This window comes from Chanos chanos, chromosome 7 (genome assembly GCF_902362185.1).
Source record: "Chanos chanos chromosome 7, fChaCha1.1, whole genome shotgun sequence".
Taxonomy (NCBI): Eukaryota; Metazoa; Chordata; class Actinopteri; order Gonorynchiformes; family Chanidae; genus Chanos; species Chanos chanos.
The window spans coordinates 34,750,490-34,776,228 of NC_044501.1; the positions used below are offsets into that span (position 1 = coordinate 34,750,490).

Here is a 25,739-nt window from a genome sequence, read left to right on the forward strand (position 1 = left end):
GCACAATTTAACGAAAGACAAAATGAGGAATCCGGAGGGTATATAAAAAGAGGACAAAATAAATTCTAAAGCACCCCTCCACTTCCTTTTCTCAATAATCATAGAGACAGGTAACTAAACATAAATGACAGAATGCCCTAATAATAATAATAATAATAATAAAGATAATAATAATAATAACGATAATAATAACAACAACAATAATAATAATATTTTGGGCCTTTATACTCTGTCTTCCATGGAGCCAAGGAAAGAGTTTCTGCTCTATTTGGACACTGGAAACTGTTATTCAAATGAGAATGCTCTTATTTTCCTCTGAAGAGTCTGAGAACTGGTAGAGTGTAGAAATTATTTTAACCATTTGAGCCATGAAAAAGTCATTTAAATGTATTGACCCAAGTAGATGAGGATGTTGCTTGTCTCAGTCTATTTATCTGGTCTGAATTTAATGTATTCTTGTATTCCATGGAACATGTAGTTGAGACTCCACAACCTCATATGATCTTCAGGTACAACCAAACCACCATGATTTTGGCATTGGGCTTGATGTGATGCAGGTCCAACCAGCAGCGCCTGTTCTCAGATTTACCATTAAGCTGCACATTATTTGTGACATTTAGCACATAATTTGCTAAAAAAACATCTCTAGGGATAGATGGCCCCGTTCTGTGTGACAGTTTCGTTTTTGATGGAAATGCCATTCACGGTCCTGTCTCCGGCCACCTTCTCAGCCTGAATTCAGCTCCCCGCGTGTAGAGCTTCAGGCCTGGGCTTGTATTTTTCAGAGCCTGTTCTTACTCACTTTCTCCCTGTGGAAGCTGGATCTCATTTACATACTGTTCACTTAGTCTGGAGTTAAGTGAATGCAAACAGTAGTTGAAGAATGTTAACGGGATTATTTTTTTTTTTTATTATTATTATTTTTTTTGCCGCAATTTTCTGAACATTGCCCACTTGTGGTTGATTTGACGGGTGTGACTGTCTGGTTTCTCTGCCTGACCAGATCACCTCTCACCTCAGAGGAATTATTTGTCAGAGGTCCTCAGTGGTACCTGTAAATACTTTTTGATGGGTTTTTGGATTAGATAAGATTAGATTAGAATAGGAAGACATGAAATGCAGAACCTGGGGGAGTGGCAGGATCCCCTCAGATGAAGCTATACATGGACTGTCACATCTTGCTTTTTTTGGAAGCACTGTAATCACTTTGTGTGCGCACACACACACACACTCTCTCTCTCTCACTCTCTCGCTCTATCTCTGTTTTATATTCGTTGCTATTTATTGTTTATTAGCGCTTTAGCGTTTCACCAATTTTGCCTCTCCAAGGGCTTTGATCTCTGACATACTGCCTCATTATAACTTCTTGCAGCATGAAAAAAAAAAATGGAACAAGTGTAGCACGTTGCCTTCTGTTCAAACACAGTCCTCTGTGGGTTTCAATTGGCTTAGAAATGTCACATGGGCATCAGAGAGCCAATTGGGGATGAGACTGCTCAGCGTGCCAAGGTACACCCATTGATTGATAGTAACCTTGCATATCAGGGGTGTTTAGCCAATAAACTACAGATTAGCTTGTTCAGAAAGACTTTTATCACTTTTGTTTTTGACTGTTCACACGAAATGTGCGTGCACACACACATACACACACACACACACACAAACAATTAATATTCACCCCAAAATATTTAAAAGCCAAACTATTCTCTTAGTTTTTGTTTGTTTGTTTTAGTTTTTATTGATGCCTTCATACCCAAGATTGCCAGCACATTAATGACCTGGGCCATATACATTATGTATTTAATGCATTTGAATGAATACAAGTAATTGTATAAACGTATACTGTACTTGTGTTGATAACATTTCATCATTGCAGTGTGAAATTCCACTCAAATGACTCATACATGTATTTGACCCAGATCTAGCTGAATGCGCTATACTGCTCAATTTAATTAACACAAAGAGCTCAACATTTAAAGTCTACACGCACTCATAAATTCTCACACACTATTATACTCCATGCCAAAGCGAGAACAAAAAAACAAAACAAAACAAGCTGTCTGCAATCTCGCAACTACATTCACTAGTGAGAGAGGTAGACATTCTGGTTGCCACGTATTGTACAGCAAAAGAGAACAAAAAATGATAAAAGGAAAAAAAAAAAGTATCTCGATGTAGCTGCAGTGTCGTGAGAATGTCATGTGTTGCAACTTGAATGTTGATTTAACAGTGATATAACAGTGACAGTGTAAATCACATAGTGAATGTACAGTAAGTCACAGACATTATGCTGTTCCGTCATGATAAGATGCTGGCTGTTTGGGCTTATGTACGGTTGTGTATATGTACGTGTGTGTGTGTGAATGAGTGTGTGTGTGTGTGTGTGTGTGTGTGTGTGTTAAAGGGAGGTTTGTGAGACTATTTATATACCTTGTCAGAGCCTGTTGAAATACTCAAAAACTCCTGGTATTGTTTCCACCAATCTTCAAAGTCGTACTGTAACTGCTTCTACGACTACAACAAATACTGCTTTTTTTTTTGCTTTTTTTTTTTGCAGTATACCAGATCTCAATATACAGTTTCCCAATTATGAGACTGTTCCAGGTGTCATCATTTGAACTAGACAAGTAGTATTTTCTCATACAATCATACAATCAGATAGATAAAAAAAAAAAGAAAAAGAAAAAGATATCTCTAGCGAACAACATGAAAAGCAAGTTCCTCTGTCTGGTATCCCCATAAGCTTTATCAGTGAACTTTGTACTCGCTTGAAGCAGGCATAGATGGCAAGGATGATAATGGTGAGAACATATGCTCTGTTATTAGTTCTCATGGCTACACTGAATTATTGACCATTGAAGAGGATGACAGCAATGCTGATTACTATTATTATTATTATTATAACGGATGGTGGAAAAAACAAACAAACAATAAAGTCTTACTGCTTGATTTAAAAAAAAAAAAAAAGTCCCATGACATTGTGGTGATTTGTCTCAGTGATTTTATTACACAAATACTGTCAGCGTTTAAATTTGTAGCCATAATAAATAAGTTCACTCAGCAGTTTTATGAACACTTGTGAGAATACTTCATACCTCTGCTTCTTCACATAGCACTATATTGACTATAAATATGACTATAAGCTATAAATATGATCCTTTTTTTGGATTATATTAATATTCATTTATGGTGCGTACTATGCTTTTCTACTTTTTTCATTTTACATTTTATGTATCTCCAATACATACCTCAGTTTTCTTAACACTGCTACTAGAAACGATACAATTACGAAAGCGTGTACTCAGAGCATGTGGGCGTGTTTGTGTATGTGTGTGTTAAAAAGCCTCACGTGATGATACTGTAGTATTGAGGACCCAGGTAAGGTCCACTGGATTCCATATCGTGATATTATTGTGCCCTCTGCTGGCGATTCCTAGTAATGGAATGAATTTCTTGGAATTTATTTATTTATTCCCACACAATTACGTGAGGTACACTTTAATCGCAGAGCCTACTTGTTCGAACTGAAAGTTTACGGGACCCCACACTTAGTATGTTCTACCTATAGTATAAGTCTGGGATTTCAGCACATATATTTGTCAAGTTTAAGTAGTGGCTTTATTTGATTCTCGTTGTCGTCCCAGTCTCCTCCTCTTTAATCTGAGTATGTCGGCTTTAAGGTCGAGTCGAGCCAGGTCATGCTGTGTGCACGCGAGGATGTGGACCGAGGTTCATTGATAATAACCTCAGTTCACTCACTGCAGAACTGTTAATAAACGTTAGTTACAAAGAACAACGAAACTAAGAAGCAAGAAAAGACAGCGAGAAGAAAATAAGTGTCTCCAATTTTAGGAAATCAGCTTTGGTGAGTGAAAGACATTCTCTACTTTATATCAATGCTATTTAAATAGCGTAGGCTGGTGACATCACAACCTCCTAACACACCAAGTGAAGTATAGTAATATTTTACTGTGAGAAAGCTAGTCTACTACAAAGCCTGCGTCCCCGTTAAAACTGTTAATACATTTTAATAATGTTTTGATCCTGTCTGATAACTGAACGCGAACGAGAGGAGAGACAGAGCAGGATAAGAGGTAGGCAACATAAGCACCTATAAGCCGCTTTCAGCGACACAATCGCACAGATCAAACAGGGGGTTGCAGCCGAGGAATTTGACGCCTTGATAGTTGATGGCTGTGATTATATTATACTGATCGATTTCGCCGCGGGAATGCGTTGCATTGCAGTGTATGGATGAAAAAACGGAAGAAGTAAGAAATACGGGGAGGGAGGGAGAGAGAGAGAGAGAGAGAGAGAGGACATCGTAGGGAGGACACAGTGCGTCATGGCCTGAATCCGTGTCTAAGGTCTTTGCCAAACCGCAGTAAGCTCCAGTCGTCTGGATAAGCGGCTACCGTATGGATATGCATGTGTTGGGGTCAGCGCAAACACGCGGCGCAAAAAGGCAAACGCTGCGAAAATTCCCACTAAAATGTTCTATACGAACAGAGCCTCTTCTGTATCCTATCTATCACCGTGACTGAACAATGATTTTAAACAGTCAGTCTTCTGGTGGTACAACGTCGTATTTAAAATCTTAACCCCGTCTCCTCTCTGTTCTGACCTTTCTCCCACACTTCTTTTTTTACTCATATAACCATAAATCTAAACCTCTTCCAAATGAACTTTCCAGTGTTCCCTTACCACTTTTCTCCTCTTTTTCTCTGAATATCTCCGTGTTATTTTCTCTTTTATTTCTCAATCCCTATCTGTTTTCACTCTCCAATATCATCTCCATCACCTCCACCTTCATTTTTTCTGCCTTCCTCTTACGGTTGCTCCCTAATCCGCTTCGTCCCTAACTGTCATCCCTCGCTTTTTGGCTAAACCCTAAATACCTCTATACATTTCTCCTCTGTTTCCACTCCGTCGTCCTTCCCCCTGGCCCCTTTCTCCAGGCCATGTCAGATGCGCAGACAGAGTCGGTGGTGTGCAGCGTGGAGTCTCTGCTGGCGGACGCTGCGCGGATGCAGACTCAGTGTCGGGAGCAGAGTTCGGAGCTAGCCGCGGCTGCGGCAGAGCTGCGAGAGGAGACACAGTGCCTGCGCGAGCAGTGTCAGACCACGCAGCTGGACATGGCCCGTCTGCGCAGACACCTGGAGCAACTGCTTGACACTAAGGCTGCTTACGAAGCCAGAGAACGGCAGACCCGCAAACTCAGCAAACAGCTCTGAGAGAGAGAGAGAGAGAGAGAGAGAGAGAGAGAAGGTGAGAGCAAGAGCAGAGCTGAGGAAAGTAAATTCAGAAAAGTGAAAAAAAAGAGAGAAAGAGAGGAGTCAGAGGGTGTAGTAGAGTATTTGGGGAGTTGGATGAAGGAGGTGATGAACATTATATGATATAGGTGGAAAATACGATAACACTAGAAGAGAAATATAAAAAAAAAGCCACACGGAATCAATGAAAGTGTTATGGACAGATTTGGCTACTTCTGGCATAAAGCTATTCTCATAATTAAACCATTTTATTACGTCTAATTTTTTAAAGTCTGTCCATTTAATAGGTAGCTCGAAGGCATGTTTGACCTGAGAAAAACAGGAATTTATTCTCATCTTTCACGTGTCTGTCTTCTATTTGTAACATGACCGAACTGTTAAATAAAGAATGATGTCTTTAGCACATTGTTCTAAACCTGCCTCCATGATTTTATTTATTTATTTATTTACTGGTCACGAGGTGTTTGTCTCTCTGTTTAAATGTTATTTTAAAAAAAATTCTAACCAATATGTCGCCACGGTAACAGATTTTCGTCTCTGTTTTCGCAGTCATTGCATTTTAGCTATAACCAGACACACAACGACCTTGAAGCTCTCCATCCCGTTGAGCAAAGAATACAATCACACACACACACACACACACACACACATGCATGCGCTAAAAATTACCCAAAACACCCAAGCTGTGTCTTAAATCTAATATCAGTCTTTAGCTTCTTGAGCAGGAGACCAAATATGAATGACTAGGCTGTTTAACTGACAAATCGTTCCAGTTACGGGAAGCTGTTCTCGCTGAACTGTCGGACTTGAGTTCTCAGTGTTGGCAGTGTGATACGGTATTGCGGAGAGGTTTTGGAATAGTAGGTGCGCCTAGGATGCTGTCTCAGGTGTTTTCTCCTGTCTGCAGCTGGCTACCCAGTGAGGGGTTCAACCTGTTCTCAAATGAGCCGATTTCATCACTGTCAAACCTCAGCAGTAAACTCATCTATCAAATGTTTATGAACCAAAAAAAAAAAAAAAAAACCCACACAAATCGAGGAGAAAGGCCTCGCTGCAGAGATAACTCGCTCTGATTAATATGCAATAAATAACACAGCAAACAATATCCAACATTTTAATGGCAAGCTGTCAGAGACACAATTAAAAAAAAAATTTCCACAAACACAATATAAAAACATTTTGGGATTTCCATTATTTAAAAAAAAAAAATGGAACACAGTTAAAAGTTAAAACACAGGAAGAAGCAATGTGTTGTGTTCTGTGTTAATCAATACGGCACTAATTATGACACGAGTTAGACAAATGGTTAATTAGAAAAAGGAGGACACTCCAAACACATACATGCGGCACGCACGCGCACTCACACGCACGCACACACACACACACAGTAATATGAAATGACTAGTTGTGACAGTGTGGCAGGTCACTGTGGAAGGGCATAGTGTCTTTGAACGGTTATATGCTGTGAGCAGCACCATAGCTTTGGCATAGAGCCTGAAACAGGCCAATAGTATCACAGTCCAATAGATAAATTTATGCCGCTGTCAACCAACACTGCACTATCACACACACATACACACACACACACCTCCCAATTGAGCCAATACTGAAAAAATCCCATGACAACCCAAACAAAACACTACATTCATACCCACACAAACACGTACACACACACACCTGCATTCTCCTAGCGCAAACAAGAGACCTGCAGTGTAAGAAATGCCAATCTAATTATAAAACCCGAACACTGAAGGGGTCTGTGTTCAAGAGAAGCGAGAATATTAGTGCAATACACATATACAAACAGCAGAGGGCGTCACACAGCAGCACTAACAAAGAGATCTCAATCACTGTCATATAAACTTAGGAACGGTAAACCCTACATGAGTGTATTTTGATTATGATGCTAGGCTCTTTCACTCAAACAACAACAACAACAACACAAAATCTAAATTATGTAGAGGAATGTAAGATGTATCTTTCTTCACTGTGCTAAGCAGTTCAAACCTGCAAGTAACACGGGGTTATATATTCAGATAAATACAAGAGGAAGTTCTGCGTTTCAAACCGTGAAAAAACAAAAAAAAACAAAACAACGAACACAGTAACAGTTGGGCCCAAGAGATCTTTTGAGTAAAAAAAAAAAAAAAATCCATGAGCTACTCAATTTCATCTGGTCAAAGCCTCATTTAAATCAGCTCATGTCAGGAGCCAAATCTGGCTATGGCGTTAAATGACACGCCAGGTTTTGCGTTGCCAACGTTCAGAGTGGTTACCATGGCAACAAGCCTCGACATAGCAATGTCGGTGAAGGGAAAAAAAACAAAACAAAAAAAAAAACCAAAACACGTTCATCAGTTACGCCTTAAACCTGTCTAACGTCAAAACTCTCTTAATCACTTTGCGACCCGTGTGTGTGTGTTTGTACGTGTGTGTGTGTGTGTGGGCAGACATGAAAGCGTGCGGGTATCCATCTGGTCGGGTCGTGTTCGTAGTGGGTCGTTAAGGTCGGCCCGGGCGTCCGAAGATGGGTTCTGTTTCTGAGGGGCTAGCACCAGAATCTTCCCCTCCTGTCCTGAACTCAGATACCTGTCTACGTTGGAGCAAGACTAGGGCTGCGATGATGAGCCAGAAGAAAAAATTCACCCACACTGCCACCTGAGAGACAGAGACAGAGAGAGAGAGACATGGAGAGAGAGAGACAGAGAGAGAGAGAGAGAGAGAGTGAAAGTAAGAGAGAATTTCAGCTTCATTTGGTGGTCAAACAGGGTTTTGTTTTGGGGTTTTTTTTTTTCCTTTTTTTTTAAGCTTGGCATTCCCCCGTGTTAGAAGAGCAGAGAAAAAGACAAACTTTCACTCTCCTTTGTCTCCCTTCAATAAACTCTAATGAGCCATTATACTAAGTGAAAACGATGTGTGTCAATGTGTGTCAGTAGGCTTAAGAGATTTTCTACATTGTTGTTTGAGGCCTTATGCCCACGATTCCTTTAAAAACCTGAAATTCTGGATAACGCAGGGCTGAAATGACTCATTCACAAGAAGCCAGAAGGTTCCATATGCTTACCTCACACGCATAAATATCACTTACAGGTTATCAGTCAATCTCTTGAGAGGCTCAAATCTTCATTTGTATACCCATACTTAATACGTAATAAAATTAAGATTTGTGAAAACAATAAGCCAAACACAAAAGCATGCGCCCGTCAAACAGAAATCTGTACCCACACTGACAGGGGAAATGAACAAAAAGTAAGACAAAGGCCTTTCTTTAAAGTCATGACAGATAACAGAGAGAAAAAGGAAGTGAGAGATGAAAGCTTGTCTGATCGACGTGACTTCCGTCACCTCTGCGCTGTGGAGCCTGGAGTAGAACCGATTCCCGTTGTAAGGCGACTCCCATTGCTTGTTCTGGGCGTCATCGCACCTATAAACACATTAGCGAGGTTACATACGCAAACTCACAGAGAGAGAGAGAGAGAGAGAGAGAGAGAGAGAGAGAGAGAGAGAGAGAGAGAACAAAAGTATAAGTGAAAACTGAAAGCTAAGCAAAGTCAAGTCCTTCATTGTTTTTGTTTTGAGTAATGACTGTCTGTTGTTTGAGTCATCGACCATCAGCGCTCTTAGCAAATCACACGATGATGCCAATCAGATTCAGAGTCTTATTCTCACACCTGGATATGTTGTGCGCTGGTTGGGTAACAGAGGAGCACAGACTGTCTCTTCCTATTTTCAGTATGCATCCCGTAATGAGGAGGAAGAAGAGGAAAACCCCACATCCTCCAAGGGTGATATTCATCCAAAACCTGTTTCTGCATTTCAGTAAAGAGTGAGAGATGTCAATGTCACAAGCAGCTTTTGATATGATGAACATTTTAATTAATTAAAACAGCTATTACCCCCCCCCCCAAATCTTGGTGTCTATTCCCCTTCAGTTAGAAGTATGGCTTCATTCAAAACAAAAACAAAAACTTCTCCCAGTTGGTGACTTTTATCTAAAATAGCTTGCTTTAAAATAATATAACTTTGCCCCCCAAAAAATTGCGCTTTGTGGGTCCTTGACTCACCTTTGTACGTCTCCATCCATGCAGCTGGTGTAGACCCAGTAGAGAGAGAGAGAGAAGCAGCAGATAGCCACACACACAGAGATGGCTGACACGAAATAGCAAAGTGAGGGGGAACTGGACGAACTGACGCTTAGAACCGTGCTATTGAATGTCACAGTACCATAGAGCATACACTTTCCACCAAAGTTACCCTTTAAGAGAGAGAGAGAGAGAGAGGGAGAGAGGGAGAGGTTCAGCACATCATTACTTGGTGGTCAGTTAGCTTTTTTTTCCACTAGTTTTTTTTAAAGGTTGGTATTCCCCCGGTGGAAGTAGTGCAGAGGAAGATGTACTTTCACTCTTCCTTTTCTTCCTCATCTGACCTCAATAAAGCACAGCACCAGCTGGAACCGAAGAAACATCGAGTCACAAGGCAAAGGAAAATGTAGGAACTTTTACCATTAATCAAGGTTGACTTCAAAAACTTTAATAACTCTGGCCGCCGTTTTTAAAAGTTATTTAAAACTTCGTCTTCGTACTTCCTGACTTGAGGGATAAGGCAAACTTAATCCAATTTTACAACGGACATAAGAATACTTTGTATGCTTACTACTAAACACAGGAAATTCCGAACAAATTTACCGCTAGTTTATCAGTGGTCATATGACATCTCGCTTATGACAGAGTTTTCACTCCTATCAGTTAGAAAACACAACTCAGCAATAAGCTATCTTGTCCTTATTTTCCTTGCGAATCTATACGCAGAGACCAGGCCTACTTTCATTTACTGAAAAGTGAAAGTGTCATTTCTTTTTTTTTTCAGCCGAAAAAAAATGAGGTATCGTTCTCCGAGGATTATCAATCACAGCTCCAAACACTCGAGAGACTATAACAGACTAACAAACAGTACGAAAGAAGAAGAAAAACTATTCAATATCTTACTTACTGTCGGTGATACACGGAAGTGTCCTCAAGATATAGAGACTTTGTAGACAAGGAACTGTCCTGAGAAAGTAGGTTTACGGGTGCTTGACTGTGTTTAAGACTGTTTTGCTCTTAACTTTGTTCCGCTGACAGCAACACAGCGCGAGGAAACTACTTCTATAATTCCACAGAAAATGAAGTATAGACTCTAAAAACGTTATTTTACTTACCTGAGAGATTGTAACCGAGGCAGCAGTGATAATCCCGCACACAAAACAGCTGCCGTAGAGGGTGAGCTCCAGCAATAGTAGCCACGGCAGCGCCATCACAGACTAGCGAGTCACATGTGTGACTGAACATCCCGTATTTGCTGTATAAACTACATCTGCGTCGCGCGTTTCAGGCCGAATTGCAGTGACATGCGTAGAGCCACACCAAGCAAATTTTAAAAATGCAAATATATTTTTCTGCTAACAGGAAACTGCTATCATACTACGACTGGTTCAGGCAAATTAATATCAGTCTCAGACAAACAAGTTTGGGGCTTTCTCTTTTCATAGACAGCTTTATCTCAACTGCTGCAAGCCTTTTTGTGAAAATTATATCCTCTGATTATATAAAGCATATGGCTTTTACTAAATATTAACTCAGTGTGTTTTACAGACCATAGTTAGATCATATTACACATGGAATATGATTTTACTACTGGGGGAGCGTAATTACTGTCATTTACTAACAGGGAGCTCAGCCTATTAAAATAAACTAATTCCATGCCTGCGGTCTGAGCGTTGGTGTTAACTATGTAGTTCCAGGCGAGGCCAGCCTCGTGCTCTCTGTCAGGCGGTCAGGCTTAGTCGCGAGGAGAGATGCCTGTGTGATCCTGTCAGAGATCAATTCGTCGTGTCAGGCGGCCCTAGTTTCATTGCGCGGCCGTTTCTAATCATGAATCAACCACGAAAACAAGCCGTTTAAAATGTTCTACCGCAGATATACAAACAACTACAAAACAGTTCAGTAATTCTGAATGGATTCTCATGGAATAGTTTAGAATGACTGACGTTCGTAGGTCGTAAAACAAAATACACCTCTTTTTTTTTTTTTGCAAAGTTATTTTTATTACGCTGTTGTAATGACCTCACATCAAAACTCACAAAGAAAAGTCTCAGGCTTTATAAGCCTTATCACCGAAACACACCAAAAATACGCCAATAGAATGACACTGACTTAAGCGATTGTAATAAAAAAAAAATGTCACCAATACTTACAAAGAGCTGCAAAACTGCTTACTTTTTCTCTTTCATAAATTTACTAGCAATAATATTCGCAAATATGAAAAAGTGAATGAAGAGAATAGCATGCTTTTAAGAAAAATGCTGACGAGGTAATAGTAAATTCACAAGAAATACGGGTTTTTTTTCCCATAGGCTGGGTGTATTGGAGCTTTGCTGAGCTGAAATAAAAACACTCTGACATCTGACAAGCTGAATGAAAAATGCTTTGACAGGGAGCCTATTTGTACATTCAGTTTGTAGGATCTCTAAGAAGCACGGATAAAAAAAAAATGTTTTTTTGTTTAAAAAAGGAAAGGAAACCTGCTCACTGTTAACATCATTCAGATTTTGTAGATTTCAGACTGTAATAGTATGGTTGATGTCTTCAATGTGGGCCTTAATTTTAATAGTTGGCTTACGGTACCCCATAGGTGTGCTTCTATTGAAGAGTTTTGTTAATGTCTGCATGTTTGTGCATGTTTGTGTGGGCGAGAGTACGTGTGTATTCTGTATGCTGCTTGCATATGAGCTAGTGTGTCGAGTTTTGTCACGGTGAGACAAGGGAAAGGGAAATGCTTGTTTCTCTTCAGACTGTGATGTGTATTTGTTTGTGCGTGTGTTTGTATGTGTGTTTGTGTGTGTGTGTGTGTGTGTGTGTGTGTGTGTGCGTATGTGTGTTTGTGTGCGCACGCGTGTGCGTGTGTTTGTGCGTGTGTTTGTGTGCGTGTGTGTGTGTGTGTGTATGTGTGTGTTTGAGTGAGGGAGTGAGTGAGTGAGTGAGTGTGTGTTTGTATGTGTGTTTGTGTGTGTGTGTGTGTGTGTGTGTGTTTGTGCATGTGTGTGTGTGCGTATGTGTGTTTGTGTGCGCGCGCGTGTGCGTGTGTTTGTGTGTGTGTTTGTGTGCGTGTTTGTATGCGTGTGTGTGTGTGTGTGTATGTGTGTGTTTGAGTGAGGGAGTGAGTGAGTGAGTGAGTGAGTGTGTGTGTGAGTGAGTGTGTGTGTTTGTGTGTGTGTGTGTGTGTGTGTGTGTGTTTGTGCGTGTGTGTGTGGACTTGCATGCATGTGCTTTGTTCCTCAGGTCCTACTAAGCATAAACATGCTTTGTTCCCAATGCGACGTGAATGTGTGTACATATATCTGTTTGCATGTGTAAGTCACACTCTTTAGCTCATTATTTGTGTGTGTGTGTGTGTGTGTGTGTGTGTGTGTGTGCATGTGTGTGTGCGCGCACGTGCATACATCTGTTCTTTGTTCCTCAGAACCTACCGAGAGTGTGTGTGTGTGTGTGTGTGTGTTTGTGTACACTTTGTTCACTATGCCATACAGGGTCTGTGCTTGTATGCATCTATGCATGTGTGTGTGTTGTTCCTTAGGCCATGCGGTGTGCGTCTAAAGGACAGCCTGGTAAACGGAAGCTGTCAGGCACTGGACTGTCCAGTTTACAGATGATCTTGTAGATGGATTTCTTCCAGCAGGGGTCAGCATCACGGCCACTCTGGATGGCAGAGAAAAACTCCCTCAGGGCAAGCTCGGACACTTCCAGAAACCTGTCAGGAACCTAGAGAGAGCACAAGCAGTTATTAACACAAGAATACACACACACGCACACACACACACACTCACACACGCACACACTCACACACACACTCACACACACACACTCACACACACACGCACACACACTCACGTACGCAAACACACACACACGTACACACACACGTACGCACACATGCACACACACACACACACAGGCACACATACCTGGTAATCATTGCTCTTGTTATAGTGCATGTTAAGGATGCGGTACAGTTCTGAATCCCTGCCAAGCCGCAGTGCTCCATCCCTGGCTGCAGGAAGGCCTTCCCTGGCTGCCTGCCGGGCAAAGCGCTCCATCTGGATATAGAAGAACTCCCTAAAATTACTGAACCACTTGATGAGCTGAGAGGTGACACAACGATTGAACTGTGGATAAAAGAGAAGAGAAAAAGATTAGTATTAATCTCACAATATTCATATTGTAAAATTAGAAATATTGTAGGAACAGATGTATTTGAACAGATGCGCTTTGTGTTCTACTGGGTCCCACAATCACAAAAAAGCATATGTATTAAAACAGCTCTACAAAGCTGTAGTGCATAAAACTCCACACTGTATTACAGTGTATATAAACAGTAATATTTCACCAGTCAGCCAGTTTATGCAGAACAATAATACACTGAACTATGAGAGATGTCTTTTATACGAATTGCGCTACTGTAGCTACAGTATATGGTGCTACTGTAAACTGCTATATTGTAGAAGATGTTCAATTCATGGTTTGTCACACGGGACCAGAGGTTCCACTGTGAGGAAACAGCACCTTTACATCAGGGAAGTAAGTCTTGAGAGTGTTGGAGCTGGGATAGCGAGTGTAGAAGAACATGAGCTTAGCTTTCTTCAGATGACATGGGGATAAACCCTCCTGAGAGTATGAACAGTTAAGGGTTTTTCAAAACGCAAAAACACACATGCGAGTGCACACAAACACACACACACACACACGCGCACGCACACACATACGTACACAAAGACATGTGGCAAGTAACTAATTCTTTCAAGTTCATACAACAATTATTAGCTATTATCAATCTGTCATTTTCTTTTGCTCTCTCTCTCTCTCTCTCTCTCTCTCTCTTTCTCTCTTTTGCTAGAAGATAGGATATCGACCCAGCGCCAAGGTAAAGGGTTGAATCTCCCCCATCTGCTCCTCCTCCTCCTCCTCTAATCCCTCCATCTCTACCTCGGTCTGAGAGAGGAGGGTCTAGCTGGCTCAGGAGCGGGAGAGGCGGGAAAGAAGGAGCATGAGAGCGGAAATCCAGGAAGGGTTCGGAGGAGAGGCAGTCCTTGTGCAGGGGCAGGTTGGAGAGGGATCGGGCAAACAGGTGCTGCATGGTGTAGTGGAGCAATGGTAGAGGAAAAGGGGGTGGCTTAGGAGGGTAGGAAGGCAGGAAGGGGTCTTTGTTTCGGGTGGGTAGTAGAGCAGGGACTGGAGCCTGAGGCAGGGGCGGAAGGGTTGGATTGGGTTGCGGTAGGAGTGGGTTCCTCTGTACGCCCTGAGGGAGGGGAGTCCTCTTCTCCTGAGGTCTTTTTGCAACTAGAGGTAATGCCTCCATCTCCTCCTGCTCCACATGGGAGGCTGCTCTACTTGGTCTCTGCTTGTCATCTGGGTTCGAAACGAACGTCCTCCTCGAAGGAGTCTCATGAAGGAGAACTTTGGGAGGTGAGGGGTCGGTTTCTGCGTAAAGGCGGACGACCCTGTCAATGACCCGTGCCACAGCGTTGGCCAGTTCCTTTTTAAGGGCTTGCGCAAACTTTTGACCCCCAGCGGGGCTTTCCCATTCTCCTCGAACCAAACTACACCCAAACCACACTTCTCCACCATCCAACTCTGGATCCTCATCCAACGTACCGTCCGGAAAAATCTCAGACCCGTTTCTGTCTCTGTCTTCACCTCTGCTAGAAGCTCTGAGGTGACGAGATTCCCCGGAGCAGACGACTGGATCATCTCTCTCTTCGTCTGAGAATATCTCCGCCACCTCCTCCATATTTATTCTTCCTCGCTCTTCACCTCCTTTCTGCTCCTCCTCCGTCTGCTGCTCTCCGTAAACTCTCCATACTTTTCTCTGGAGCTCCAGGAGTCTTCCACGAGTTTCCTCCAGCTGAAGCTTCAACTCTTGCCGTTGTCGTTGCCTCCCCTCCCTTCTTCCTTTCCTCTTTCTCTCTTCCTCCTCCTCCTCCATCCTTTTCTCCTCCCTTGCCGACCGAGGCAGATCTCTCCTCGCTCCCTCCCTCTCCCGATCCATCTCTCCTTCACCTCTGATTCCATTGTCCATCCTTAGTCGTTTCTCCCTCCTTACATCCTGGTTCCAGGGCTCGGGGTCTGACACTTTTCTAGTGCATCCAGGAATGAGCTGTGACATTGTGTTGACGCCTCTCCCAAGCTCCCTCGCTCCAAACATATCCTCCACTTCCTCATCAACCCCCTCATCCATCTTGTTGTTAAGTGGAGGTCCTGGGAAAAAGCTCTGTCGGTGCTGGTAGCCTCCCCACCTCTGGGAGGCACTGTTGGAATGCAGTAGAGGGGAAATGAGAGGGTAGTTGGGTGGGCTGCCTCCAGGGTAGAGCGGGGCAGTGGGGGTACTGCCACGAGGGCTGGCATACAGGCCAAAGGGGCACATTTGAGATGGTTGCTGGCGAAATAGATCTGAGGGTGAATCCATTGCCCCTTAACACCTCAGATTTTGGTTTCTGGTTAAAAAGACAGAGACAGAGATCGGTAGGGAATTATATTGGTCAACATAATAATGCCAGAAACACAGCCAGAAAGAAGAGATTAGCATATCTATAAACCCCATAGATGGCACAGAGTCATAAATACATGAATTTATCTAACACTTCAAAACCTCATCTGATCTGCTTATCATTATCGTCATCACCATCTCTCTCTTTCTCTCTGTCTCTCTCTCTCTCTGTGTGTGTGTGTGTGTGTCTGTGTGTGTTATCAGTTCACTGACAGCTGTACTTTCTGTTTATTCAGGTTGTTGATTCTATAACCCCCATCCTTCACACACATATGCACACACACACATACACACAGACACTCTCTTTTTTGCACACGCAGACGCATGCACGCGAACACACACACACACACACACACACACACATACTCACACGCATACACACACACAGACACACACAGACACACACATACTCACACGCGCACGCACACACACACACACACACACACACACACACACACACACACAGGGAGGAGAAAAAAAGTAAACATTTTTAATGAAATTACTGTGTCCCAGAGGGTAAAGGCACCACTGTGTTACATTTTGGTAAATTTAGCACAACACAATTTTCAAAAAATATTCCTGTGTTATAATATCAAATAAGATTATTTCCACTATGTAATATGCTAAAATGGGACTTGAGTCAATAAAACTGGAAATGATCATTCGCTTATTTGACGAGGACTATCTATCTATCTATCTATCTATCTATCTATCTATCTGTCTGTCTGTCTGTCTGTCTATCTATCAGATAGATGGATGGGCTATTTTACCGTAAAATATTTGGGACAGAACATCATGCAAAATAAAATCAATTCTCGCTAAACAGATTAATACAAATACCTCAGACTGCATCTTTTTCATAGCAACTAGAAAGACACAGATGGCATACAGGATTATCAGCCAGATAACGCTGTTGAAATACCATTAAAATTTTAACAGATGGACAAGAGAATACACTCGAGAAAATTACGGGGAGGAGGGGGGGGGGGGGGGCAATGCGCTAATATTTGATCATTAATTGATAAACCAAGCAAGCGAACATCTACAGAATTTTTAATCGAGGTTGTTCTGGTCGTAAAAAAAAATGTATCCAACACTTAACCACATCTGTCACATAAAATTCCAGCGCGGTTGAGATGACGTACCGCACCGACATTTGTAAACTGACAACCACTATGTCGCAGATATATAAATAGGCACAGATATTTGTCAAGGGCAAACAACTACGCAGATATGCCGTTTACCATTAAAGATTCAAAAGAACTTAACAGTCTACCTGACAACGACTCCTGTCCGTGAGTTTAACCGTGATTTTTTTTTTCCCCGACTGCGTGTCCGTCAGTTGTTCCCGGTGGTCATCGAGAGCATCAACGCGGAAAACGCTGCCGAGTTTCCTGTTATTGCAATTCCTCCTATCTCTCGCTGTCCATCTCCCATCCTCGCTTACTATCGCGTTGTAATTGCTCAGTAGGCGTAGAGGTGCGAGGGAGGGATGTCCGTCGCCCGTCACTTTGTGCTGCCCCCTCCATTCCATGCCACTGTCCACACAAATTCTCTCTCTCTCTCTCTCTCTCTCTCACTCTCTCTCTCTCTCTCTCTCTCTCCACGTGGGGTAACTACTCGGCAAAGTGCCTCCACCAATGAGAAACGGTTTGATTTGATACTTCACTGTATTTTATTGGCTCCCTAAGCGTCGTTTACACTTAGGAGTGTTTAACGGTGCTACTGAAACTCACTCTCTGGAGACAAGTCGATTATTAACATATTATTTGATGAGACTACTGTAACGTTAGTACGTAAGTCTTTTCCAAGGCTGACAGTATGTGGTCATGAACTGTTCCAAAAGAGATTCAATTCACGTTCGTAGCGCCGTGAAGGTAATTTTGGTAGTCTGTTACACTGTTACATAGATTTACGGAGAAAAAAAAAACAACCAACAAAATGACAGCCCCGTAATACCTCGTCCTCCTCGTAACTGTAAAAATACTATCTGAGACAGCTCATGAAAGGCCTCTCTCTCTCTCTCTCTCTCTCTCTCTCAAATGTCCTATCTTTTATTGTCACCATTTCTCTGTCTCCCCCACTTCACAGCAATACCCTCAAACAACCAACCCACAATAACCAAGCGGTCGCTGTTGTTATGGAAACAAGAAGTGTGACACAAAGCCCTTTTTTAAATAAAAGAGCTGGCGGTGGAAAATCTGTGTAAACAAAAACATTTGAATAGATATGACATGATTAATACAAAGGTTAGACAGACACAGAGAGAATCTCATACACGGTGAATTCAAGTAATTTTCGGGATAAGCTGATATCTTTCTCACAAATCTATGTCCATTTTGTTCTTTGTGAAGCTTTTTACCCATTTGAAAAAGGATCATTTAAAATATATTGAATCTCATGCAGTCTGGGTGCATCAAACAGACCGGAGCTCGATTGTGAAGTCACCGACGCGAAAATAAGTAAACACGACCAGGTTCAGATACACGATCTGTATCTCTAAAAGGCTTTTGACTGACAGGTGCGTGCAGTGTCAAAATTCACGAGTCAGTCCGACAAGGTGAAATAGTGATTGGTGAGCAGGTCTTAGTCTGGAATATGCGGCATTTGAGAACTCTATCCAGCCGTGAGTCCTTTGAAACAGTCAGGGGTGTATCGGAAGGTCTGGTTTTCACTGAGTCATGGTCAAACATGTAATATGACTCGAAATGTGCATGGAATAAAAATGTTGTACGTGAGAGAGAGAGAGAGAGAGAGAGAGACAAAGAGAGGGAAAACAGAGAAAGAGAGAGAGAGAGTCAGACAGAAAGACAAAAAGAGAAAACATGGCCTTGGGCAAGGTGATAGAGTTGGAGAGAGAGAGGAAGAGAGACATGTGTCAGAATGAGGGGCTGTTGAACGTCGGGTTGATGGAAAAAAAAAAAAAAAAGAGGAAGACAGTAAAAACAGGTTGGGAGTGGATGTGTGTGTCTGTGTATATAGCGCACAGCTCTCAGACTTCGCTCAATGCTGTGACAAAACCAGTTTTCAGAGAAGCCACATCTTACAGTCTGTGTGTCCTAGTCGTGCATCAGACGCTGCTGAATAGGTCTCCCTGCTCTAGATTGACAAAAACCTCCCCGGTGAAAATGATTTGTCCTGATTTGTCGTTTCGCATTCTAATTCCTCTTTTCTGACGAGTCTCGGTGCTGCGTATTCACTGTTTATGTGTGTGTGTATGTGTGTGTGTGTGTTAAAAAGAGCAATGACCATATTAATGAGCGGTAATGAACGTGTGTGTGTGTGTGTGTGCTTATGTGTCAGGACATATTGTGTGGGTTTAATGGAGTAGGCTATAGCTCGGTCCCTCTTAATAGAGCAAACAGATTCTTTGATCTCTGACCAAACCCGCTCTTACGTACTGCTGAAGAACCTTAGCCGTATTGTCTATGATGGCAAATCTCTCCTCCTCCAACCTTTTTCCTCTCTTTATACACTTTCTCTCTCTCTCTCTCTCTGTCTGTCTGTTCACACACACACACAGAGTTCTCCCTCTCTTTTTACACATAGACAGATACACAGTCAAACATAGCTGATATTAACACACACAGACTCTCTCTCTCTCTCTCTCTCTCTTTTTCTCTGTCTCCAGCACTCTGGCTGCAATTATCCTCTTTGGCTGGAGTGTTTTGATGGCATAATTGCCATGGACATTGAGGAGAGAGAGACTGGAGAGAGAGAGAATGAGGGATTGAAAGAGGGATGGAGAGAGGGACATTGAGTACTAACACTCTCAGCATGCTAATGCCAGTACACCCCCCACCCATTTTTCCTCTTTGTCTCTCTCTCCATCTCTCCCTCTCTCAAGCCTGCACACACACACATACATTTACAAACTCACATAAACACACGCAGGCACACACACACACACACACACACACACACACACAGGTGCAATAACCTCTATCCGACACCCCTCTCTCTGATCCCCTTAAAAGAGAACACAGAAAAATGTAGACAGAGAGAGAGAGAGAGAGAGAGGGAGAGGGAGAGGGAGAGAGAAAGACCACATTAAGAGAAACAACGGGAAAGGGGAAAAAAAGAGGGAGGGATATTTTCCATCAGCAGACAATGAAAGGATCATCCACATTCATCCTATAATCACCTCCCTGTTTTCACCCATTATGTTTTTTTTTTTTTCAGTTATCAATCTGTTTCCCTCTATTCACCGTCTGTGCAGGGAAAAGGCCCTAGTGTCTGAGAGTAATCACGACATTAAGTCCCAAATGTCCATTGTCAGTTCCTTGATCTCTTGTGAACTACACTGACCAAGGCATGGACCTCGGCAGAGACACCTGGTGGTTGCTTGAAGAAACTACACTCACACTGAAAACTGGTACCAATTTCTTATTTACAAAAAAAAAAAACAGACAAATAAATCTTTTAAAATAACTCAGCAAAACAATTACAGTAAACAATTTACATCATTATAAACATTCAATCAAAAGAAGAGTATCACACACTCTAACATAAATTAAGTTGAAATTCGGTAATAAAGCTTGCTGATTCTTAAGGCTGATTTCAATGACGTATCAGAGATGATTTGAGTAATTAGATGAGAAATATATAACCCAGTTGATTCCAGCAGCGTAGTAAGCTTAGCGTTCCTCTGATAGCACCACACTCCAGTCTCCTTCATATAGCAGGGAACCATTTGGGGACGTTGGTGAGTGAATCAGTGTGGGTGTCAAAATGGATGTGGAGGGGTGTGTGTGTGTGTTTGTGTGTGAGGGAGGGAGACAGAGAAACACAGAGTGAGAGAGAAAATATTAGGATGAGTAGCAGAGCATGATTCTAGTGTAAGTTTGGTTTAATGTGTGCGTGTGTGTGTGTGTGTGTGTGTGTGTGTACACATAAGAGAGAGAGCTGTCCTGCAGTGTTTGGAGTGTGTTAGAGAGGTGCTCTATGTTTTCTGGTCCTGAGTAGGAGTGGGAGTATGTAGGGAGAGCAGTGTTTCTGCATGTTGTAGGTACTGGACTGTTCTCCTCTTCACCGAATCCCTGCGCTGTGGGTTTGGATCCTCTAAGAGAGAGAACGGGACATGAAGAGCGTGTCAGCTTTTGATTCTACTCAACAATCCACCTCAGTCTATAAATATCAAATCCATTTCCTGAGATGGAAAAAAAAAAAAAAAAGCGCTGATAAACCGTTACTATCATTTTGACTGCAAAACACTCAACACTCAACAAGGAAAATAACAGAGAGGTCAGTGTCCTTTCCCCAAAGCGGGAACATTGATTTAACAGCCAATCAAAAGGCTTCATTTAGCTGATGGCAAGATTATTCATATTTGCCAAGTTTACACCCCCCCCCCCAAAAAAAATTACTAAAGCATAATAGAAGAAGAGAGGTTTACTTCTTTACAAATCCATATATCTGTATAATACAGTATTCTCTCTCTCTCTCTCTCTCTCTCTCCCTCTCTCTCTCCCTCTCTCTCTCTCTCCCTCTCTTTCTCCCTCACCTTGTGCTCCTCTGATAAGTATATCCACGGCTGTTCTGTATCGTATGATTGCAGCGCTGAAATCTCCCTCCCTCTCTCTGTCCATGGCGGTGTTGAGTTCACTGGCGGCCTTGGTCAGGTACTCTGCCTCTGGCCCACAACCACTGCCATCCGCACTGGCCACAGGAACAGACAGCAGCTCCGAATACTCCTGAGACCCGCTGGGCTGATCTGTGACAGAAAGAGAGAGAGAGATTTTTTTTAGATTTTACATTGCCTTTAATACATCAATTAATCCATCTTGACTGTGTCCATACTAAGTGATGCACCCCCCCCCCCCCCACACACACACACAGAGAAATCCCCACTCCACCCGTCCCCTCAAAAACATATGCACAAAAGAGAGAGACAGAGAGAGATAGACAGACAGACAGGTAGACAGACAGACAGACAGATAGATAGATAGATAGATAGATAGATAGATAGATAGATAGATAGATAGATAGATAGATAGATAAAAAACAGAAATTGGATAAAAGTACAGTATTGATGGCAAAATAAAGATTGAAAAAACAAAAACAACAACAACAAAAACAGAAAATGAGACCACAATGCCACTCTTGTCCTTCCCCTTCACCTCCTCAGAAATACCATATTACAGACCTATAAAATCTGAATTGTGGCTACAATGCCTTTTGGCTGTTTTAACTCTATAATCATGGGACAAACATGAGGCGCTATTCCAGATCGCTCATACTGGTATTATGTGAACAGTAACTGGAATTTTGGGAAATGTAGGACCTTCTTTGGCGCACGGGTCAAAGATGGCGAGGTCAGTGTCTGAGAGAGGGGGCGCGGCACTGCTCGTAGGCGCCTCCGCAACCGAATCAAACAGCGAATCAAATTCCTCGGACTGGTCTGTCGCCGGCGGACTGGAAGGTTCTGGAGTGGGCACTGCACGAAAGGAGGAAAAAGAGTATGAAAATAGAAAGAGAAGAATGAAGAAAGAAAGAAAGAAAGAAAGAAAGAATGACGTTAACAGATCTTGTCTGCCTAAACCAAAGTCTAGACCAACAGACAAAGACGTCTAAAGCATAATATAAGAACTTGTGCCAAAAAAAAAAAGGAAAAAAAAACAAAAGAGAATTAGTACGTTGCAGTTCTAAAAAAAAAAAAAAAAAAAAAAAAAAAGCCTTTGTTTCAAGAGCCTAAACAGAACAGAGTTTGTTTGTCCTCAACTGCACACACCTCAGGCAGACATAAGATAATTATTTGAATATTCAAACGGCTAAACCGCAGTACCCTGTGTTGGCTGTTCTGGGCTGTTATGTGGTTGTCGTTCTGGTTCACTGATCTCTGTCACTGGCTCTTTCTGTGTCTCCTCCGAAGGACTACTGTCCAAGTCACTGGAGGCCTCGACTGCCACCTCGGGATCGCCTCCTAACTCTGTCTCCCCCAGTTTGGTCTCCAGCTCCTGGGTCTGTATGGGAGCCTCTCTCCCTTCCTCCTCCTCCACTGACAGCTCAGAGAGATTCTCCGGCAGTGGAATGAGAGGAGCGGGAAGAGATGAAGAGGAGGAGAGCGCAGAGGGTTCCAATGGTCTTCTCACTTCTCCTCCCTAGAAGACAGAGAGAGAGAGAGAGAGAGAGAGGGAGAGAGAGAGAGATTGAGATAGAGATAGAGATAAAGATAGAGAGAGATTGAGATAGAGATAGAGATATGCAGGGATGGGACAAAAAGCTGATGACTGTTTTGGTGTAAATAAGTTTTATTACAGCTGCGTAACCGAACCTCTGTAACCACTCTCTATCTCACAGTTTTGACAGCAGCTGCTTCTGTGGAGTACAGTTAATACTGAGGAGCATTTCAGTTTTACCTTGAAAAACTCTTTAAGCTGGGGGCTGTTGTACAGAGCAGGAATGTTGGTGGTAAAAAGCAACATGGCTTCTGCCGCTTTCCTCCTCTCCTCAATCACCTCATCATCGAAGCGCTCTGAGAAAGAGGGAGTGAAAGAGAGAGAGAGAGCGAGAGTAGAAAAAGAGCAGTTACGTCAGGAATCCGAGAAATGAGAGAACAGAAGGGTAAAAGACGTCCCTAAAACGAGAATCTCTGGTTTTTTAGGTCACCAATTGTTGTTTGCACATACTGAATAATTGTGCTGGAGGGAAAGAGGGAAACTCTTCCTGTCGTCTGAACAGATTCCTGTGAGTGTATGCCAACTCTCCATGTAACTTCTTCAGCTCTGAGTACCTCTTCCACACCACTACCTGCACACGAACACTCACGCATGTGAATAATCACCAAGAAAATTGTCAATGAACTATGACTACTCAAACTACAGCTAATTATACATAATAATTTATCACTGAGTAAGTAACAGCCAATTGCATTTTCCCTACTGGGAAATATCTTAAATTCTAAAATATGCAGACACTAAAAGGTTCCTTTAAGTTGTGACGAAGCATACATTTCTGGAATTTTACTCTTTCTCATTCTCACAGAGTCACACAAACCTCTTTCACATCTTCTGGCCTCTTCTTTGAAACAATCTGTGGACAGGGGATGACGACACAGTAGAGTTACTAACGTTAATACACTTCACATAATTGCCGCGGAGAAAAAAAATTTGAATCGGTTGATTATCTGAGGAGCCAGCCAGACCAGAGACACAAACGGCTGGAGGGGTCACGGGTTCTGTCACGAGATCAACGGATAAAGGTTCTATATTCTGGCGAACAATACCCCAATGCAGACTAACAAATATTACTACCAGTACTACTGCTACAACAACGCAGTGATGCAATGACAAATATAACATAGCCATATCACTTTCATTTCAAGGAAACGCTTCTTTTGAGTAATTCACTTAAACACAGTAAGTCTAAAGGCTTATTTCATTTTAACAACACCAAATAGCAGACAGTCTGAAATACAGTTCATTCAATTCTGTCACATTCAAGTAGGCTGTTTACTTTAGGTCAGATTAATGAAACCAACGCGTTATCGCCTTACTCTGCTGCAGACAGCCATCAAGGCCAATGGCATGATTAACAACGACAAAAGAATTCGCTTCGGGTTAATGACAAACATTAAATACATTTCCCTTCAGGTAAACTGACCCTTGCTGTTACTTTATATTCCGTGTGTCCTTTCTCGTGTGTACGGGGATCTGTGACGGAGAAGAATCGATAATATTCCTCTTTCTTTGTTTTCCGAGACATCAGTGTCAATTTAATATCTTTTTCTATCTCACCGAAGATAAATACACATGTTTTTGTAGTGACCCGTTGGACTTGATGTTTAGGTACTGGTGTTTAGATTTGTGGACTATCACTTCCTGCTTAGTGACACAAGCATGCGCAGATTGTAAGTCACGCCTCTTCTCACTTTCTGGCGTCATCCACTGGACTTCACAAAATTTGTACCTTTGACGTGGACAAGGTGGTTTGCATCCTGTTGGTCTTTAGCGTAAATGTTGTTTAATTTTGTTTGACACTTACTAAGAGTTTCTTTCAAATAATAAAAACGACGTATTTGCAAAATGTAGCAGCAGATTTTGTAAAACTGACACGCCTTAAACGAAAGGGAAATCGCTCAACTGGTCAGTTGAAGTACACAGATGATATGGCAAAGAATCGACAGCTCTTTGGCACCTTAATTTCCAAGGAACCTATTATCTATGTATGCAAAGGGGGTAATCCAATTTGTAAATCAGAGGTACTGCAAAATAGTCTGCAGGGGGCGCCGTGTGTCCTTGAATGAATCGGGCGCGCGCGCGCACACACACACACACACACACACACACACACACACACTCTCTCTGTCTGTCACTCTCTCAGACAGAGAGAGACAGAAAGAGACTATCACATGAATCACATTCACTAAAGAGGACTCTTTGTTCTCATGAGACTAAATCACCATATGAAAAATGTCACAAAGCAGATATTTTTAGAACCTTATAAAATTCATCTTAAAAGTTGTAGAGTTTGATTATGGTCGCTCCATGATAAAACAAATTGTGAGCACATGAACGTGCAAATATTTTGTTCTCTTATTATTTTATCTTATCAGTTATTTTGAATATCCCTAGATCTCTTGAGTTATATAGCGACATACTATGTCAAAAGGCAAGGGGAGGAACTCTACTGAGGTAACAATGAAATCTAAGAAGAGACAGAGAGAGAGAGAGAGAGATAGATAATAAAGTCATAAAGTCATACAGATTTGTAATGAAGGACTATACAGTAACTGTAGTGAAGAAGACCTATTGTTTTCATAGCGCTGACTAAGAGCTGCTGAAAAGGAGCAGGAGCAGTGTGAGGGGAGAACCGATGGTAATCCACACGGCCTCTGTGCCCCTGGAACTGTTTGAAATTCTCCTCACTAGGGAGAAGCAGGGGCCAACA

General features: G+C 42.2%; 3 protein-coding genes across 3 annotated transcripts; all 3 read right to left on the reverse strand.

Annotated features, from left to right (window-relative positions):
• Positions 1 to 7,735: 7,735 nt before the first annotated feature.
• tmem179ba (transmembrane protein 179Ba) lies at positions 7,736 to 10,566 on the reverse strand. Its single transcript, XM_030780840.1, has 5 exons — positions 10,471 to 10,566; positions 9,338 to 9,528; positions 8,945 to 9,082; positions 8,619 to 8,697; positions 7,736 to 7,931 (listed from the first exon to the last, which is right to left on the reverse strand). The coding sequence occupies exons 1-5, from the start codon at positions 10,564 to 10,566 to the stop codon at positions 7,776 to 7,778; spliced, it is 660 nt and encodes a 219-aa protein (XP_030636700.1). The 3' UTR covers positions 7,736 to 7,775.
• A 2,135-nt stretch (positions 10,567 to 12,701) lies between these two features.
• Positions 12,702 to 17,263, reverse strand: prox3 (prospero homeobox 3). Its single transcript, XM_030779908.1, has 5 exons — positions 17,128 to 17,263; positions 14,214 to 15,798; positions 13,871 to 13,978; positions 13,273 to 13,473; positions 12,702 to 13,069 (listed from the first exon to the last, which is right to left on the reverse strand). The coding sequence occupies exons 2-5, from the start codon at positions 15,768 to 15,770 to the stop codon at positions 12,881 to 12,883; spliced, it is 2,055 nt and encodes a 684-aa protein (XP_030635768.1). The 5' UTR covers positions 15,771 to 15,798; positions 17,128 to 17,263; the 3' UTR covers positions 12,702 to 12,880.
• A 3,460-nt stretch (positions 17,264 to 20,723) lies between these two features.
• snx15 (sorting nexin 15) lies at positions 20,724 to 24,636 on the reverse strand. Its single transcript, XM_030780499.1, has 8 exons — positions 24,453 to 24,636; positions 23,847 to 23,882; positions 23,480 to 23,600; positions 23,210 to 23,325; positions 22,636 to 22,951; positions 22,135 to 22,287; positions 21,355 to 21,564; positions 20,724 to 20,912 (listed from the first exon to the last, which is right to left on the reverse strand). Exons 1-8 carry the CDS (start codon positions 24,552 to 24,554, stop codon positions 20,794 to 20,796), a joined length of 1,173 nt encoding a protein of 390 aa, XP_030636359.1. The 5' UTR covers positions 24,555 to 24,636; the 3' UTR covers positions 20,724 to 20,793.
• Positions 24,637 to 25,739: the final 1,103 nt, after the last annotated feature.

What these genes read in the sequence shown, in the direction of transcription:
- tmem179ba (XM_030780840.1), bottom strand. Translation starts at nt 10,566, where the DNA reads ATGGCGCTGCCGTGGCTACTATTGCTGGAGCTCACCCTCTACGGCAGC. An exon ending in ATGGATGGAGACGTACAAAG is followed by an intron (nt 9,083 to 9,337) that starts GTGAGTCAAGGA and finishes ACTGAAATGCAG; the next exon opens with AAACAGGTTTTGGATGAATA. An exon ending in CCAGGCTCCACAGCGCAGAG is followed by an intron (nt 7,932 to 8,618) that starts GTGACGGAAGTC and finishes TCTGTCTCTCAG; the next exon opens with GTGGCAGTGTGGGTGAATTT.
- prox3 (XM_030779908.1), bottom strand. Translation starts at nt 15,770, where the DNA reads ATGGATTCACCCTCAGATCTATTTCGCCAGCAACCATCTCAAATGTGC. An exon ending in TTTACCTTGGCGCTGGGTCG is followed by an intron (nt 13,979 to 14,213) that starts ATATCCTATCTT and finishes AACTGTTCATAC; the next exon opens with TCTCAGGAGGGTTTATCCCC. An exon ending in ACAAGAGCAATGATTACCAG is followed by an intron (nt 13,070 to 13,272) that starts GTATGTGTGCCT and finishes TGCTCTCTCTAG; the next exon opens with GTTCCTGACAGGTTTCTGGA.
- snx15 (XM_030780499.1), bottom strand. Translation starts at nt 24,554, where the DNA reads ATGTCTCGGAAAACAAAGAAAGAGGAATATTATCGATTCTTCTCCGTC. An exon ending in CCCAGAACAGCCAACACAGG is followed by an intron (nt 22,288 to 22,635) that starts GTACTGCGGTTT and finishes CCTTTCGTGCAG; the next exon opens with TGCCCACTCCAGAACCTTCC. An exon ending in TGACCCGTGCGCCAAAGAAG is followed by an intron (nt 21,565 to 22,134) that starts GTCCTACATTTC and finishes TTTCTGTCACAG; the next exon opens with ATCAGCCCAGCGGGTCTCAG.